We start from the raw sequence: 15954 nt of genomic DNA on the forward strand, positions 1-15954 counted from the left end.
ACTCTGAATTTAGCTGAATGACTCTCCAAATTAGTCTTATTCCAGCTGTCGGAATTTAGCAGTCTTTTGAAGTTCATTGTGCCCGTGGCTACTTCAGACTTCCCTGCAGCAGTAAATGTTGTTTTTTGTTGCTGCTGGCTTGCATATTGTTGGGTGCTCATGTCTGGGGCATGCTTGAAATGCAACATTTCACCGGAAAGCAGCGGAAGGCCTTTTATACGCCCGGCCAACTTCCGGTGTATAGAAAACTAAACTCTGCTGCAGTTATTGTTATTGTTGCTCCTTGCCAAGTGGTGGCAGGTGAACAAAAGGTGCGCCTATGCATATGCTTCATTGTTCACATTTTTTCCACACTCAAGCAGACCTTAAACTTGACAAATTACTATAGGAATTTTAGCTTCTTTTATTTGGTCACTTGAAAGTCTTCAACAAAGCGCCAGGTAAAAAAACATTTTGGAAAAACTTTATTTCATTTAACATTAACGGATTGAAACAGAATGAAAAAAATATAATTTTTTACAATTATAGTTATTAGAATTTTAAAAATTGGGATAGTATTCCTGGATTATATCCGTAAAATGATTATTATTTTAACTATTCCAACTTAAAATCTATTTAAAAAAATTCTTGATATTTTACATAAAATATGATAGCCAATTTGTATTTCTAATCCAAGGATACCATTTTATGAATTGTTTAAGTATTAATTTTAGTTACGATTTTTTACTTAAACCCCATTACGTACCAGTAAAGAAAAACCAAAAGATAAGCCGAACACAAAAGTCAGTCAAGGAGAAGAAAGACGCAGGTTAATGGATTTCTCTTGTGATATTTGACTTGACCCAGACCCATAGCCATTCTGGCTTATCCGTAGACATCTCATTTTATTCGTTCTTTATGCGCGTCGTGAATTTTTCAAGTGAAAAGTTTACATTTATTATCGAGGGTAGGGGGGAGAAAGAGGTGGGGCAAAAGGGGCATAGTCCCAACCTGTCCTTCGAGGGACAACAAACAACACATTACGTTTAATTGAATGTTGCGGTTGTGTCGCCTCTCCGACTTTTTCTTCTTCCGGTTCTTGTAAGGCATTTTCTTCCTCAGGAACTCGGCTCGACACGGCCTTTATCTCACTTGTTTTACACTCGAGAAAAAGTGTAGTACAATAACTTAATACTTGAAAATGCAACTGTACAATAAGTAAAAAAAAATAAATAAATCTGTACGAAAACATATTTATTTTAAAAAATAAATTCTATTAAATATATATAGATACCTAATAGGTTTACCTATATCCTTTTTTTTCAAATGTAACTATTTTTTGAAGTGAAAGTCTGTATGTCTTTCTGACACGCACCGCGGCAAAGAGGAACAGGAATTATAATGTAGTGTAAATATTTAATGATGATGTGGCTTTAGATTACGCTACCGTCACGTGGTTGCTGTTAAACGTGCTCCCATCCAGAGTGAAATCTTGACCTCCCCGACCAATTCAATGAACTGGAAAAGTCGCTGCCGACAGGACAGTTTTCCGCGCGTAGGCGCAATTCCTCGAACGGTGGCCACTGAACTGCAAAAAAGGCCTCCGAATGCTGATATGCATACAAAAAACAAAAGCAAATGAAAACAAACAAAAGATATGAAATTTATATGGGACAATTTAATGAGCGTAAATAAAAAATATTACTTATCTCAGCCCCAAAAAATTTACTACTAAAAGAGGATAAATCTTTCTGATCCAAGCTAGTAACAAGAAATATGCAGCCATTTGAAGATGTCGCTGTGAATAAAAATATATATGTAAGTTTTATGACCTTTAATGACTATAAAAAAGATTTTTTTATTTTATATTTTTACGTACATTCTAAAGTTATTGTGGCTATAAAAAGGTTTTAAAATCAGATGCAGAACGTAAATTTTTTACTTTTTTTTTTTAAATTGTTATTTTAAAGTCTCACTGCATTTGAAATTTAGAATAGGCTTATGAAAATTGGCAAGTTCAAAATCTGTAATATTTTTGTTATCCAATGTATTTTTGGTTTTAGCGCCAAAATTCAAAATCAAAAATTAAAAAATTATCGATATCTTTTGATATCTTTTCTTTAATTCAGAATGACTCTGGTGCATGTCTTTGCTTGTAGTTCTCTGCTGTGGAGAGTGTCTCTGCTAAGATGATGATATAGCTAAAAGCTATAAAGCTTTTTTAAAACTTCAAATAGTTCACTTCAATAGTTCTTATAAACTTATTTTTAAGTATAAATATAAATATCTATATTTCCTTAAAAATACTTACATATATTTTTACTCAAACTCGGGATCTAGATTTCTTATAATATTTTCCCCTTTTATTGCTAACGAAAGTGTCCAAAAATTATATACGATTTTTAATAACAAATGCATTTTAAACTCAAGTTTTATTTTCTTTAATTTGTTTTTTATATATTTTCCTCAATGTCCCATTTCAGCTATAAAGTAGCCAGCTGGTCATCGCTGCGCACTGTTGTGTTATCGCACTTATCGAGTGGCGTGATTATTCGATAGCCTATGATAGAGAAAATGTACGTCATGTGATTGTGGATTCTTTTTTCGCACGGAGCAGTCACCTGTCGGCCGAGAAAATACAATTACGCCTGCAATTCGGTGAGTGTCAGCTGGAAAAGTTGGAAATCCGGATGCACTAACTCCCCCACGATCCGCAGCCAGTGAAGAAATAGCAAGATGGCGGCCCAAATACGCACCGTGGTGTCCCAAACGTTCCTGTGGCTCTTCCTCGCGGTGGCCACCATCCTGACCCTGTACTTCGTGATGACGGGCAAGGGCGAGCGGGTGAGCGTGGGCTGGTTCCTGGCCTCCTCGAACCCCTACATGTGGGCCTGCCTGGGCATCGGCCTCTCCGTCTCGCTGTCCGTGGTGGGCGCCGCCCTGGGCATCCACACCACGGGCACGAGCATCGTGGGCGGCGGCGTCAAGGCGCCCCGCATCAAGACCAAGAATCTGATCTCGGTCATCTTCTGCGAGGCGGTGGCCATCTACGGCCTGATCACGGCCATCGTGCTCTCCGGCCAGCTGGAGCAGTTCTCGATGGAGACGGCGCTCTCGCAGGCGGCCATCCAGAACACCAACTGGTTCTCCGGCTACCTCATCTTCGGCGCCGGCCTGGCCGTCGGCCTGGTCAATCTGTTCTGCGGCATCGCCGTGGGCATCGTGGGATCCGGAGCCGCCCTCTCGGACGCCGCCAATGCGGCCCTCTTCGTGAAGATCCTCATCGTGGAGATCTTCGGCTCGGCCATCGGTCTGTTCGGCCTCATCGTGGGCATCTACATGACCTCCAAGTCCAAGATGGGCGACAAGGAGTAGGCGCAGTCGCCAGCCCTCCAGCGTGAGTGTGTGTGAATCATGGCGCAACAGCGAAGGTCAAGATAATAGCACTGGCATGGCACATATTTCGTTATCTCCTATAGGTTGCACATTAAGAAATGTTCAGATCCTTGATCCGAATTTCTACCTAGTGTTCTTAAATAGTTTTTGTTTAACAATAGGAGCAGCTTTTAACTCATTTGATTTTTCTTGCAATTTAATTTTTAATAATCCTCTATTATCAGGGCAAATGGTTAAATTTTAAAATAAATCTAAGTTAAGATAGTTAAGAGAGATAGCTATAAAATCTATAAAATTTTCTCTGCCAGCTTTCTTCGATTTCCGAGTGCTATTGCTTCGACCTCATCCAAGTTCGAGTCATAAAATTAATTCCCACTTTTCTCCCGCAGCCTTCGCATCATCATCATCACGAAGAACGGCAATCAGTCACCAAGGCATTCCCCCATCCCGAGCAGGCACGCACAACACCAGTGCTTGCATATTTTTTGGAAATTACAACTCGTTATATGCAGTTACAGCTTGCAGGCGACGCCCCACAGAACGACATCCGATCAGCCGAAACGCTTTAAACTAGGACTTTAGTTACTTATTAAGTTGATAGTTGGTTAAGTTGGCAGTTGGTTTTCACGCCTCGCACACTCGCAGTCAGCAGCATCACTCAATCGATTGCCGAGTGTGCACGGTGTGAAAACGACGGCGATTTGTTTATATAATTATTTTCGCCAAACGAAAGACATCATGTGTGTGTGTCCGTTTTTGATTTTAAGTAGTTTGTTATGTTTGTTTCTACACTGGCTCCGTAAAGGCTAATTCAGAATGTATTATATTAACTACCACAAAACGATAAACTTGTATATTTCAGGCTACTGTTCACGGCAGAAGTTGTAGAAAGATGCACAGTCGCATTATTATTATTATTATAGCAAGTATTCCATATTAAAACCAATAATAAAATGTATTCGTTTTGTTTATCAATTAGTGCGAAGGAATGACTACGACGACGGCTTATCAGAAGCACGCGCTAAATGGTTATGAGTACATTACACACATCACTCGAATATATATATGTGGCATCCATTCGGTTTATCAAAGTAAATTGAGTTTTAGGTCAGCGCGATTGAAGCTGTTTTTTATTTTGTTTCTAAAGCATATTCTAACTTAACGGTGGGATTATTAGGGCTACGAAACCAACAGCATTTGTTGATAAATCTCTCGTATTTGAGGAATCAGGGAATAGATACTTCTCTCTTGTTCTTGACTGAGTTCTGCAAAAGAACCAAAATGTAAAAATTAATGTATTCTATACGAAAATACGAATGCCTCACCTTAAGCAGGTTCCAAAAATAGTTTTTTTTATTTAAATACGCAATTTCGGTTATCCACAGTTTGTGTTCCATAACATTTACGTAATAGGCATTGAAATTGCAGGAAGTGTAGCCGAAGCTAACTACTCCGAACTGAGCGTAGATCGTTTTGCCGTTGTGTCTAACGTGCGCGTTCAAAGGCCCACCGGAGTCGCCACTACAGGTGTCCCCTACTTTGGTTCCAGCGCAGAAGTTCTTTTTGGGCATTGGTTTAATCCACGGTTCGCATTCCTCCTTCGCGTTGCGGAGGTGTAGAGTGATGGATCTCAGAAATTGGCTGGCTTCTCCACTCTGCGTTTTACCCCAGCCAAAGGCTGTAAAACTTGGGATGGGCCACGGCCTTACACGGTTATCCAAAATGATACAGATCGGCCGGATATGGGCTGTAGATGAGAGAAGATTGCATATTACTGATTAATAGTACGTCAATTTGAATGTGTATGTTTTTAACTTTGAAAAAAATTTTACCAATTTCGAGAAAAATATCATTAATTTCATCAGCAATTCATCAACTATTCATCAGAATTTCATCAGCGATTCATCACATTTTGTCTGCAATTCATCACAATTTCACATATTCGATGGATATATATACTTATTATGGATTAAAATACGATGTAACTTTATACCTTTGTATATCACTGATCTGTCCAGTTTCACCAGACCTAAATCACTTCTTATTCCGTTTACATTGTAAGTGAATTTTTCGGCAACAGTATATTCTTCCACCTCCGTGCAGTTTGATGGATGACAGAATTGGTCGTAAACTCCTAAATTCACAAATCTAAGACGACAACATTTAAAATAAATTTTTGAATTTTTTTATGGGCCAACGCAGAGCGGTACTTACAATTTTTTTTCATTTTCAATACAATGCGCGGCTGTTATAACAAAGTCTGAGAACGAAAGAAATTAATAATTTGATTTTGCCTAAAGCTACATACTTGAACAAACTTTTTTTAATAAGTGAACCACCGCAAATAAAGGCTTTTGATGAATTGCGTAGAAGGGCCATCCATGGAGTGCTTCCCAGTTCAGTTTTACGGCCATAAGTTATTTTTCCTCGAAAATTCTTTGGGGTAAGACATTTTGCATCCAGGAGAATGGCTATTCCTTGGTGCCAGAGCACCGTGACGAAAAAAACACACAATGTAATAACGGAACACTTCATTCTTAGGCTAGGGATGAGAACTGACTGTTCATAAAACATCCATATGCGAACAATTACAACTTTGTTTGTCTAAATTTGATTTAAGATTGTGATTCATGCTCTACTTATTTAAAGAAAATCATGAGCATAAAATGTACATGTTAAGACAAGTCAGGCTTATCAAGAATGGGAAACCCAAAATAAGTAATTTCAGCTTTTGATCTACCAGTGTCTCTGGCGCCCACAGTTGTATATGTTACAAAATTAAATCTTTGTTGACACATGCTGTTCCCGCTAGCCAGAGCATCGAGCCCAAATAAATAATCAAAATCACAGAAGACTTCATTAGTAGTCTTAAGATGCGAACTAACTTATTATAAAGCCCAAGCCTGAATGCCGTATATGCACCCTCTGAAGTCACATTGAATAGGAAATTACTGATACGTTCTTTCCACGAATCTAAGATTGTGATTCGTAGATTACGTACTTCTATTATTTCCGTTATCACCATTTCGACTTCATACACTTTTCTGAAACATGCATCATAGATATATCTATGCGTATACGAATATCTTATGTTGTGTCAGCAGAACAGCAAACATATTCTGCATTTTTTAATAAAGCACACATACACATACACATGGGCGTGGGCAGGAGGGATTTTTGGTTTTAAGAACACCCCTTAAAAATGATTTAAAATAATGTTTCCAAAAATGTTTTCTATACAACATTTGAAATCTGAGTACCCCCTCAACCAAATCCTGACTGCGCTTATGCATATACATGCAAAAATTTCTGATGACTTGACTGAAATCATTTTAAGTTGCACACAAAACGGTTCATTCGCGTTTGTATCTTCTTTTGTAAAGCAACTCAAAAAGCAATTTATACGGGGGTGTCACAGAAATTATTTCCAACCGAAATCCGTTAAAGTTCTTACGTGCATCAATGCAAAATCCAACCGTCTTCGGTTGGAAGAGATTTCTGTGACACCCCTGATAAAGATAATCCCAAAATGTAAATTAATGGTTTTAAATTCTGCGTTTAATCGTTAGCTCGACTTGAGGTTGTTTCAGTGCCGTGTTCAACTGATAAGGGAGATTTTAAAACTAATGGAAATATATTTGGCTTCCCTAAAAAAGGTTTATAGTTATAAATCGATACAATAAACTAACTACATCAAATTTGCGGAGCTGTTTTTTCTAGGAACACTCTATCAGTAACGGGTTTACAAATTACACAAAGCTTTAGTTTGAACTCCCGCCCAAGAACCGCCCGAAGTTGGCAGCCCCGCGCCGCAGTGTTGCATTTGGCGGCCATTTTAAAAGTGACATTTTACCGTTTTCTTTTGCATCTCTTTCTTTCGGCGAAAAACGCTTTCCAAGTCGCACGCTTTTCGAGTTTCTCCTTGAATTTCCAGCTCCAACTGTACCCAAAATGTCCGAGGAAGTGGTAGAATCGAACAACCAGGATGCTGGCCACCTGCCGCCGCAGCAGAACCAGGACGAGGAGATCTGGGAGGACGAGGGCGCGACCACGATGCCCGCGCAGCAGGCCACCGAGTGGCCGGAGATCAAGCTCTTCGGCCGCTGGGCCTGCGACGACATCTCGATCAGCGACATCTCGCTGCAGGACTACATCGCCGTCAAGGAGAAGTTCGCCCGCTACCTGCCGCACTCCGCCGGACGCTATGCGGCCAAGCGATTCCGCAAGGCCCAGTGCCCCATCGTGGAGCGCCTCACCAGCGGGCTGATGATGAAGGGACGCAGCAACGGCAAGAAGCTCCTCGCCTGCCGCATCGTCAAGCACGCCTTCGAGATCATCCACCTGCTGACCTCGGAGAATCCGCTCCAGGTGACTGTGAACGCCATCGTCAATTCGGGTCCCCGCGAGGATTCAACGCGCATCGGACGTGCCGGCACCGTGCGCCGCCAGGCCGTCGATGTGTCGCCCTTGAGACGCGTCAACCAGGTGAATATGAATATGTGTATACTTTTTAGATACCCGTTACTCAGCTAGAGGGAGTGCGAGGGAGATGGATATATTATACTTTGAACGGTATAAAGAGTGTACGTCTTCCTTCTTAGGGAAACATATTGCATCCCAATCAAAAGGTATTTAAACTTTGGAAAGAGATCGGAAATCTCAATCGTTTGAAATTGTTGAAGCGTTTTAATCCGATTTCGATGAAGCACATAGAACATATATTCGAAAGATTCAGTTTAACTTTTCAACACAAAAGTTTCCAAAAACTTTTAATTTGAAAACATTTTCTAAAAAATAAACTACATTTTTACTAAAATTTTGATTTTTTCAATTAATCTGCTTAAAATTAGATGTTATCAATACAGCAAAACATCCTGTATTGAATTCTATATTTTAAAATTCGCTTCTGTTCCATGATCTTTCTTCAAAGCTTTTCACTAGTAAATGTTATCTATACACTACTATAAAAGACTCCCTATAAAAAACGGTCAGTAGCAAATTTCACCCATAAAAAAAAAATCTAAAAATCATAAAAATCTAAAAAAAAAATCACATTAATTCCTAAAATAATTAGGAGTTGCTTGTTTAACCATAAAATATTATTATATTGACCATATGAAATAAAGTTTTGATTTAGTAACGCAATAATGTTTCTAATAACAAAGATATTCAATAAAATCTATATTTACAGGCAATTTGGCTAATTTGCACTGGAGCCCGTGAGGCTGCATTCCGTAACATCAAAACCGTGGCCGAGTGCCTGGCCGATGAGCTCATAAACGCTGCCAAGGGATCTTCCAATTCGTATGCCATCAAGAAGAAGGACGAACTGGAGCGCGTGGCCAAATCGAATCGTTAAACGGCGATTATTTCTTAATTTTCACGAATTGATGCAAATGTACATACGTTGTTATGTAATCATTTCAGCTTCCAAGTAAATACACCAATGTATTTAATAACTGGTGTTTTAATTGGCCTAGGTTCTAACAGTAAAATCATAAATTTAAATGATTTGGAATTTGAGGAAAAGCAAAACAAAGAAGTTAATCCTATTTATACGAATTTTGTAGGAAATTTCGTTTTGTTTTAAAGCTGATAAGTTCCTGTCTATTATTTGTATGTCATTTTGTAACTAACAATAGAATCCCTAATCTCAAAGCGCCTGGTTACAAAAAAAAGAAGAGCTACACGATGAAGTTTGCAACGTTTTTTCTGCTGTTTCTTGTCGGTGCCGCCACCTTGGCTGCTGTTGGTGTAATCCTGGCCAACGTGATGACCGGAACGGGCGAGCGCCTGGGCCTCGGCTGGTTTCTGTACACCTCGAATCCCTTCATGTGGTCCGGCCTGGGCATCTTCCTGGCCTGCGCCCTCTCCGTTCTGGGCGCCGCCACCGGGATTTACATGATTGGCTGCAGTGTGGCCGGCGGAGGCGTGCGATCGCCTCGCATCAAGACCAAGAACCTGATCTCGGTCATCTTCTGCGAGGCGGTGGCCATCTATGGCCTGATCACGGCCATCCTGCTCTCGGGCAGCGTGGTGAAGCACAGCACGCTGCGGCTGATCACCGACAAGACGGTGATGTCGGTCAACATGTTCACGGGATTCGCTGTCTTCGGAGCAGGCCTGTGCACTGGCCTGGTTAACGTGACCTGTGGCATTGCTGTGGGCGTCGTGGGTTCCGGCGCCGCCCTGGCGGATGCGGCCAACTCGGCGCTCTTCGTCAAGATCCTCATCGTGGAGATCTTCGGCTCGGCCATCGGCCTGTTTGGCCTGATCGTGGCCATCTACATGACCTCCAAGGCGGAAATGATGCTGTAGCCCATTACACAAAGAAAAGCTAACATTTATTTAGTTTATTAAAGATTAAAGCTAATCCTCCTCCCCATCATCATCCTCGCTGTCGTCGGCTTCATCATTGTTGGCCTCCTCGTCGTCGTCGTCTTCCTCGTCCCAATGCTTGATCTTCTTGTTCGTCATGAAGTCCTCGCGCAGCACATTCCATTCGGACTTCTTTTTGCCGCCGGAAGCCTCCTCCTCGTCGTCGTCGTCCGTTTCTTGCTCCTCCTTCTTCACAGCATTGTCTATGGCCGTGGATTTGGCTCGCTTGCCGCTCATCAGGACGTCGAGGAACTTGCGCTTGTTGATGTTGTTGAGCACCGCATCCTGCCGACTGTCCAGCGGACCGGCCTCCTCCAGCTGCTGCTGCAGATCCTTCTGCTGGATGCGCACGGCGTTGAAGAACTGCACCACGCCGCGGGTGGCCACCTTGCGGAGCGTTCGCTCGCGCTCCATGTCCCGGAAACTGGGCTTCACGCGCAGCTGGAGGGGCACATTCTTGCGCTGCTGCCTGGTCAGTGTGGCATCCAGAGCAGATGCCTCCGGCTTCGCATCCTCCTCCTCGCTGTCCTCCTCGTCCTTCGCCTCTGTTTTCTCGATCTCAAAGTCGAAGCCCGGCTTCTTGGCGGCCGCGGCCTTCTGGAATCGCACAGCCGCCTGGCTATTTTTGGCCCTGGCGAGCACTGTTTTATTTTGGGTCTCCGGCTTGGTGGTCTTCAGCACTTTCAGGATGGAGTCCGCCCAGCCGGCGTTGCCCTCTACCTCGCTGCCGGATTCCTGAGCGCCCTCGGAGTCGGACTCCTCCGGGGAACTGTCGGCCGCAGGAGCAGCTGTCTTCTTAGTACGCTTCTCGGTCAAAAGGGCCATTTTGTGAAGCAAACAAGTGGATCCAACTATAAAAACAAAACGAGCGCACGTTTTTAGGGATGGGAGAGTGGATTTCCTAGGGCAGGACTATCGGCAAAACTATCGGTAATGCAAATTAGAGAGGGGTAAATAAATAAACTAAATAATTCCTAAACTGTTGAATTGCTAAATTGTTGAAAATTCAACAAAAAATTTCAGCAACTAAGGGAACGGCCCAAAATGGTTCCTGTTCCTCACGGAACTTAAAGCATGTAAAATTTGATTTATTATTGCTGTTACTGTCTAAAAGTGTTACCAAGGTAAAAAGAAACACAAATATGCTTTCTAAGTTGATTTTAAAATAAATAATGCGTTCTGGTGATACTAAAATGTTACAGATTTGCCACGACTTTTAAAAAAAGGTGACAACTCTGGCTTTTCAGCAATTCAACAAAATTTTTAGTTTATTTATTTATTTAGTTTAGTTTATTATTTAGTTTAATTGCTGAAATTTCTGAAAGTTGACTTTGTATGGAACAGCTGATTAACAGCTGACCAAAATTCAACAATTCAGCAATTCAACAGTTTAGGGAATCCCCCTACCATATCGAGACTTCACTCCTCGGAGAGATCCCTGTAACATGTTCGATAGTCCTGTCATCGATAGTGTCATCTCTAATTGTGTGGTGGCGCGAACCGGCGGATTGTGTTGTGAATTTATCTGCGAAAATGGACCTGAACACTCTGCTGCAGCGCGCCCAGAACCTGACCAATGAGGCGAAGGCGGAGTGCGAGCTGCCCGCCGTGGAGCGGACGCTCCAGCAGGTCCTGCAGGCCACCACGGAGCTGCACTCGCGGGTCACCCAAACCGGCGGCAAGGAGATCCAGGCGTGAGTAAACAATCTCTAACGAAAGTTAACACAGAGCTTGAGTTTACCCATTCTCAACCAGCCACATCCTGCTGGGATCCAAGGGCGTGGACCTGCCCAAGCTCAACCAGAAGCTGGAGGCGCTGAGTGCCCGGAAAGCCTTCGAACCGCTGGACGTAAAAGCAGACACCGATGTGCGCACCTTTCTGAAGAACGAGCGCGAGAACGCCATTCTCTCGGTGATCGAGGACACCAACAAGAATGTGGGTGAGCCACTGGATTACCAACTAACCACCGCTGACATAATCTTCCCCCCAATCCCCAGATAAACGACTCTGTGAGCAAGCAAAAGTGGGCCAGCATGAACAGCGCCTGGAACGAGGAGAAGACCCGCCTGCTGGATGCCCTAATTGCGCCCTCGCAGAACTTCATCGACCTGCAACGGCTGCCCGAGCCCACCATCCTGAATCCGCACTGCCAGCCGCGTTCCTGCCTCGATCCTCTGGAGCTTGTGTACGCCCAGGAGTTGCGCCAATACAACGAGCTGCTTTTAAAGGGCAGCCAGCGGCCCAATCTCGTCCAGAAGTTCGCCCAACTCTCCCAGAGCTTCAGCGACTCCCGGCTGACGGACATGTGGACCCTGCTCACTTGCGTCACCCAAATAAGCGAACCACTGCACTCGGATCCCCTCAAGAGTCGCCAGCAGAGGCCAGAGTTTGTTAACTATGGGAAATCCTATTTGGAGCGACGCTACCGGGTGTTCATGTGCTCCCAGGTGGGCGGCTCCTATGCCAGCAATAGCTATCAACTGGTCCTCGCCTACGTGAGCCATCGTTTTAGCGCCCAGCAGACCATTGGACTGGTGGACACCGTGGGCGAACGACCCCTTTGGCCGCTGGTCTACTACGGATTGCGATGTGGTTCGGCCGAAACGGCGGTGGAGTTCCTGCGCGCAGCGGGCAGCAGCCACGAGGAGTTCGCCCAGCTGGTCGCGGATCGGAATGCGGGCGAAATTAACTCGAGAATAGAGAATCAGTTGCGCCTTCAGTACGCCAACAAGATACGCAACTCGACGGATGCCTACAAGAAGGCCGTTTACTGCATCCTGCTGGGCTGCGATGTGAATGAAGTTCATGGCGAGGTGGCCAAGACCATCGATGACTTCCTGTGGATCCGACTGGCCATGCTGCAGCCGGGAGACGCCGCCAGCTATGGCAAACTGCAGTCGCTGATTCTGGAGAAGTACGGCGAGAAGTACTTCAATGCCGGGCAGCAGCCGCATCTGTATTTCGAAACCCTGGCGCTCACGGGCCAATTTGAGGCCGCCATTGAGTTCCTGGCCCGTCGGGAGGAAACCCGCGTCCATGCCGTGCACATGGCCATAGCTCTACATGAGTTGGGTCTTCTGGGCGGAGCGCGCAGTGTGTCGCAGCCGCTGCTCTCGATTGATATCATGGATCCGCAGCCACTGAGGCGCCTCAATTTGACCCGCTTGATCCGGCAGTATGTACAGCGATTCGAGCGCACGGACACCACGGAGGCCCTGCACTACTACTACACCCTGCGCTGCTTGAGGGATCCCAGGGGCCGCAACATGTTTATGGCCTGCGTGTGCGATGTGGTGGTGGATAGTGGTGTCTTTGATACCACCATATTTGATTTGATTTTCGGCCAGCGGCAGGCGAGTGACCAAGAGGAGGTTAACAGGTGGGTAGAAGGTGTATATTCAGTCAGTTTCCGACTCCATAAAGTATATATTCTTGATCAGCATCACTAGACGAGTCAATCTAGCCATGTCCGTCTGTCCGTCTGTCCGTCTGTCTGTCTGTCCGTCTGTATGAACGCTGAGATCTCAGAAACTACAAAAGCTAGAAGGTTGAGATTTCCCACACATATTCTTTGGCTTCCTACGCAGCGCAAGTTTATTTTAGCCGAGCGCCACGCCCCCTCTAACGCCCACAATCGCCCACTAACGATTTTAAAATGGGTCCTGCGCCCACATCTTTAAAGATTTCCGAGAAGTATAAATGCAATTTTGTTGTGTATATTTATACCTATCGAAATGTAGAAGACATTTTTCAAATCGGACCATTCATTAAAAAGTTATACGCTTTATAAATTGTCAACATATATCTATCTCCCTCGCACTCCCTTTAGCTGAGTTACGATTATTAGTCGGGACACCAACCCGACACAGCGTTCGCACTCCCTTTAGCTGAGTGACGGGTTTTAGATAGTCGGGACACCAACCCGACTATAGCGTTCTCTCTTGTTTGAAATATTACCTTCTACTATTGGGGATGTTTTTTTGTAAATATTTCTGAATTTCGAATTAAATATTTAAAAAGTCGGACGACTATATTATATAGCTGCCATAGGAACGATCGGAAAATTAATGGAAAAGTAATAGGAAATACATTTTAGCTTCTTTGGTATTTATTGTATTCTCTTCTACTCTAGAATATGACTGTTTTTAAATATTTCCGAATTTTGATTTTAATTTTATCAAAATTAAACTACTATATGATATAGCTGCCATAGGAAAGCTCGGAAAATTAATGAGAAATAATAGGAAATTTAACATTTTTGAGATTAGTAAAATAATAGGAATAATCTGCCAGGGTATATAAGCTTCTTGTTTTATTTAAAATCAGTCTTAATCTGGTTTCTTCCATTTCCAGTGGCCTCTTCCGCCAGTTCGACTGCCCGGAGTTCGACACGCGCACCATGGCCGCTCTGGTGGCCGACGAACTGGCCTCCCTGGGCAACTTTGAGATCTCGGCGAGGCTCTACGAAATGGCTGGCAAGTACAGCCTGGCTTTAAAGCACATTTGCATCCTGCTGGCCCAAGTGGTGCAGCTGCCCACGCTGGGCGGTTCGTTGAGGGAGCGGCTGGGTGTGGAGGCCCAGAGATTCAGCCAACTGCTGGCCAGCGACAGCATCGAGGTGGAGCCCAAAATGAAGGCCAGCTTTGTGCTGCTGCAGGATCTGCTGATCTTCTTTAACTTGTATCACGAAGGGAAGCTTAGTGCCGCCTTGGAGCAGCTAAAACAGACCCAGTTGATGCCCCAGACGACGAACGATGTGGAGGTTTGCCTGGCGAATGTGAGGCGCCTCAGCGGCGAGGTGATCAAGGTGCTGCCCGATGTCATTGTGGCCGCCATGGACATTGCCCAGCGGCAGTACAAGCAGCTGAAGGAGGGAATGGGAGGCTCCCTGGAGCAGAGCCAAATGCAGCAGCTCCGTCAGAAAGCGAAAGCCCTGTCTAACATGGCTGCTACAATGCCATACCGACTGCCCTACGACACCAACAGGCGGCTGATTCAACTGGAGCTGGTGATGCACTAGAATAAAGGTAGTTTAAGGCATGAAGATTGTGCTTCAGTTTACTTCATCAGCATGAAAATTAGCTCCTCCTCGTCGTCGCTTTCCTCTTTAGCCTTCTGTTTTTCCTCAAGCTGCTGAATTTTAAGGAGGGCAGCTGTTAGTTGTTGTTGGAGATCCAGGCAGCTGGAGCAGGATTCATTAGGACTGCTATCCTTGGAGTTTTCCTCATCTATACCCGAATCGTCGCTCTTGGTTGACAATTTAATCCTCTTGGAAGATGGCCTCCTATTTTTAAGGCACTTTCCCAGGGGATCTTCACTTTCTATACCCAAATGGAGCTCTGGAATGGCGTCCTTCTTAAGGTTCCCATTAATCTTAGGCAGAAAGTGCCTGCTGAAGTGCCTGCCGCAAATGAAGGGCCACTTGAGGTCCACTTTTAGGTGGCATATGTCCATCCACTCCTGGCGCAGCTCGGGATCCGCGGGAAAGAAGTGCAGTCTCTGGCCATCAGATCGAGAAGGGCAGTTCCTGATGCAGCATTTGCGGGTGATGGGGTTCTTTTCCGGTTTACTGACAGAGTGTAATAACTGGTTTTCACCTGAAATGGAGGAAGATCCAGTTTAGATGGTTGGTTTATGAGATTCCAATGATACACTTACCCAAAAAAAGCGTAGGAACTGCCCATGAAAACACCTTGGCCTTGCCGAAACACTGCGGCTCAAAGTGACGCCTACAAACCCGACTATTATGCAAATTGATGTCTTTCAAAACCCCAATGTTCTCCAACCACTTTTGCCTAATAACCGGATTTATAGGGAATTTGAACATGGCGCTTCTATCCTGTTTACCACTCTCATAACAATTGGTCACGATGCAGCGTAGATTTTGGTTTTTCATATTTTTCGGCAATTGTTCTGGTTGGGTGAAAATTCTTCAGGTGAAATGGAGAAAGCAACAAGTGTTGGTAGGCGTTGCAAAAGGTAAAATTGGGTCAAGATCAGCGGCTTGAAGTTCGCCTTTTAATTGCCAAGGCCAAAAAATATTATCTTTTGTTTTTAATTGTTTTGTCCAAAAAGATTGCAAAACTAACTTAAACAAATTGGAACTTTTAAATTCTAAGCTGGGCTTCAACAGAAAACTATTCAAATGAGAAAACAAATTTAAATGGTCACATTTTGAAATAGGTTCGAGTATTCACTAC

General features: G+C 44.0%; 7 protein-coding genes across 8 annotated transcripts; 4 read left to right on the forward strand and 3 right to left on the reverse strand.

Annotated features, from left to right (window-relative positions):
- Positions 1 to 2490: 2490 nt before the first annotated feature.
- VhaPPA1-1 (Vacuolar H[+] ATPase PPA1 subunit 1) lies at positions 2491 to 4333 on the forward strand. 2 transcript variants are annotated; one of them, XM_044395634.2, is made up of 3 exons: positions 2491 to 2637; positions 2697 to 3382; positions 3765 to 4333. In XM_044395634.2, exon 2 carries the CDS (start codon positions 2716 to 2718, stop codon positions 3352 to 3354), a length of 639 nt encoding a protein of 212 aa, XP_044251569.1. In that variant the 5' UTR covers positions 2491 to 2637; positions 2697 to 2715; the 3' UTR covers positions 3355 to 3382; positions 3765 to 4333. The 2 variants fall into 2 exon arrangements, with proteins under 2 accessions (XP_044251569.1, XP_070072450.1); XM_070216349.1 differs by having other exon boundaries at positions 2697 to 3376.
- A 171-nt stretch (positions 4334 to 4504) lies between these two features.
- On the reverse strand, positions 4505 to 6400 carry LOC108061121 (serine protease grass-like). Its single transcript, XM_070216348.1, has 6 exons — positions 6377 to 6400; positions 5694 to 5852; positions 5590 to 5635; positions 5369 to 5523; positions 4701 to 5122; positions 4505 to 4640 (listed from the first exon to the last, which is right to left on the reverse strand). Exons 2-6 carry the CDS (start codon positions 5752 to 5754, stop codon positions 4602 to 4604), a joined length of 723 nt encoding a protein of 240 aa, XP_070072449.1. The 5' UTR covers positions 5755 to 5852; positions 6377 to 6400; the 3' UTR covers positions 4505 to 4601.
- A 907-nt stretch (positions 6401 to 7307) lies between these two features.
- Positions 7308 to 8834, forward strand: RpS5b (Ribosomal protein S5b). Its single transcript, XM_017147074.3, has 2 exons — positions 7308 to 7860; positions 8567 to 8834. The coding sequence occupies exons 1-2, from the start codon at positions 7327 to 7329 to the stop codon at positions 8732 to 8734; spliced, it is 702 nt and encodes a 233-aa protein (XP_017002563.2). The 5' UTR covers positions 7308 to 7326; the 3' UTR covers positions 8735 to 8834.
- A 162-nt stretch (positions 8835 to 8996) lies between these two features.
- On the forward strand, positions 8997 to 9740 carry VhaPPA1-2 (Vacuolar H[+] ATPase PPA1 subunit 2). Its single transcript, XM_017147077.3, has one exon. It carries the CDS (start codon positions 9067 to 9069, stop codon positions 9691 to 9693), a length of 627 nt encoding a protein of 208 aa, XP_017002566.3. The 5' UTR covers positions 8997 to 9066; the 3' UTR covers positions 9694 to 9740.
- On the reverse strand, positions 9707 to 10653 carry LOC108061064 (RRP15-like protein). The gene has a single exon (XM_017147076.3). The coding sequence runs from the start codon at positions 10576 to 10578 to the stop codon at positions 9745 to 9747; it is 834 nt and encodes a 277-aa protein (XP_017002565.2). The 5' UTR covers positions 10579 to 10653; the 3' UTR covers positions 9707 to 9744.
- Positions 10654 to 11224: 571 nt separating this feature from the next.
- On the forward strand, positions 11225 to 14798 carry Nup93-2 (Nucleoporin 93kD-2). The gene is made up of 4 exons (XM_017147172.3): positions 11225 to 11447; positions 11509 to 11689; positions 11752 to 13133; positions 14108 to 14798. The coding sequence occupies exons 1-4, from the start codon at positions 11287 to 11289 to the stop codon at positions 14772 to 14774; spliced, it is 2391 nt and encodes a 796-aa protein (XP_017002661.2). The 5' UTR covers positions 11225 to 11286; the 3' UTR covers positions 14775 to 14798.
- Positions 14792 to 15701, reverse strand: LOC108061119 (uncharacterized). Its single transcript, XM_017147173.3, has 2 exons — positions 15413 to 15701; positions 14792 to 15351 (listed from the first exon to the last, which is right to left on the reverse strand). The coding sequence occupies exons 1-2, from the start codon at positions 15648 to 15650 to the stop codon at positions 14813 to 14815; spliced, it is 777 nt and encodes a 258-aa protein (XP_017002662.2). The 5' UTR covers positions 15651 to 15701; the 3' UTR covers positions 14792 to 14812.
- Between the last annotated feature and the right edge of the window lie 253 nt (positions 15702 to 15954).

This window comes from Drosophila takahashii, chromosome 3R (assembly GCF_030179915.1).
Source record: "Drosophila takahashii strain IR98-3 E-12201 chromosome 3R, DtakHiC1v2, whole genome shotgun sequence".
NCBI lineage: Eukaryota > Metazoa > Arthropoda > Insecta > Diptera > Drosophilidae > Drosophila > Drosophila takahashii.

Excerpts from the sequence above, each read along its gene's own strand:
- VhaPPA1-1 (XM_044395634.2), top strand. The coding sequence starts at position 2,716 with ATGGCGGCCCAAATACGCACCGTGGTGTCCCAAACGTTCCTGTGGCTC.
- LOC108061121 (XM_070216348.1), bottom strand. The coding sequence starts at position 5,754 with ATGGCCCTTCTACGCAATTCATCAAAAGCCTTTATTTGCGGTGGTTCA. Across the intron at positions 5,524-5,589 it reads ATTGAAAATGAAAAAAAATT|ATTTGTGAATTTAGGAGTTT; the intron begins GTAAGTACCGCT and ends TTGTCGTCTTAG. Across the intron at positions 5,123-5,368 it reads CAGATCAGTGATATACAAAG|CCCATATCCGGCCGATCTGT; the intron begins GTATAAAGTTAC and ends TCTCATCTACAG.
- RpS5b (XM_017147074.3), top strand. The coding sequence starts at position 7,327 with ATGTCCGAGGAAGTGGTAGAATCGAACAACCAGGATGCTGGCCACCTG. Across the intron at positions 7,861-8,566 it reads CCTTGAGACGCGTCAACCAG|GCAATTTGGCTAATTTGCAC; the intron begins GTGAATATGAAT and ends CTATATTTACAG.
- VhaPPA1-2 (XM_017147077.3), top strand. The coding sequence starts at position 9,067 with ATGAAGTTTGCAACGTTTTTTCTGCTGTTTCTTGTCGGTGCCGCCACC.
- LOC108061064 (XM_017147076.3), bottom strand. The coding sequence starts at position 10,578 with ATGGCCCTTTTGACCGAGAAGCGTACTAAGAAGACAGCTGCTCCTGCG.
- Nup93-2 (XM_017147172.3), top strand. The coding sequence starts at position 11,287 with ATGGACCTGAACACTCTGCTGCAGCGCGCCCAGAACCTGACCAATGAG. Across the intron at positions 11,448-11,508 it reads GGCGGCAAGGAGATCCAGGC|CCACATCCTGCTGGGATCCA; the intron begins GTGAGTAAACAA and ends ATTCTCAACCAG. Across the intron at positions 13,134-14,107 it reads GACCAAGAGGAGGTTAACAG|TGGCCTCTTCCGCCAGTTCG; the intron begins GTGGGTAGAAGG and ends TTCCATTTCCAG.
- LOC108061119 (XM_017147173.3), bottom strand. The coding sequence starts at position 15,650 with ATGAAAAACCAAAATCTACGCTGCATCGTGACCAATTGTTATGAGAGT. Across the intron at positions 15,352-15,412 it reads AGTTCCTACGCTTTTTTTGG|GTGAAAACCAGTTATTACAC; the intron begins GTAAGTGTATCA and ends CCTCCATTTCAG.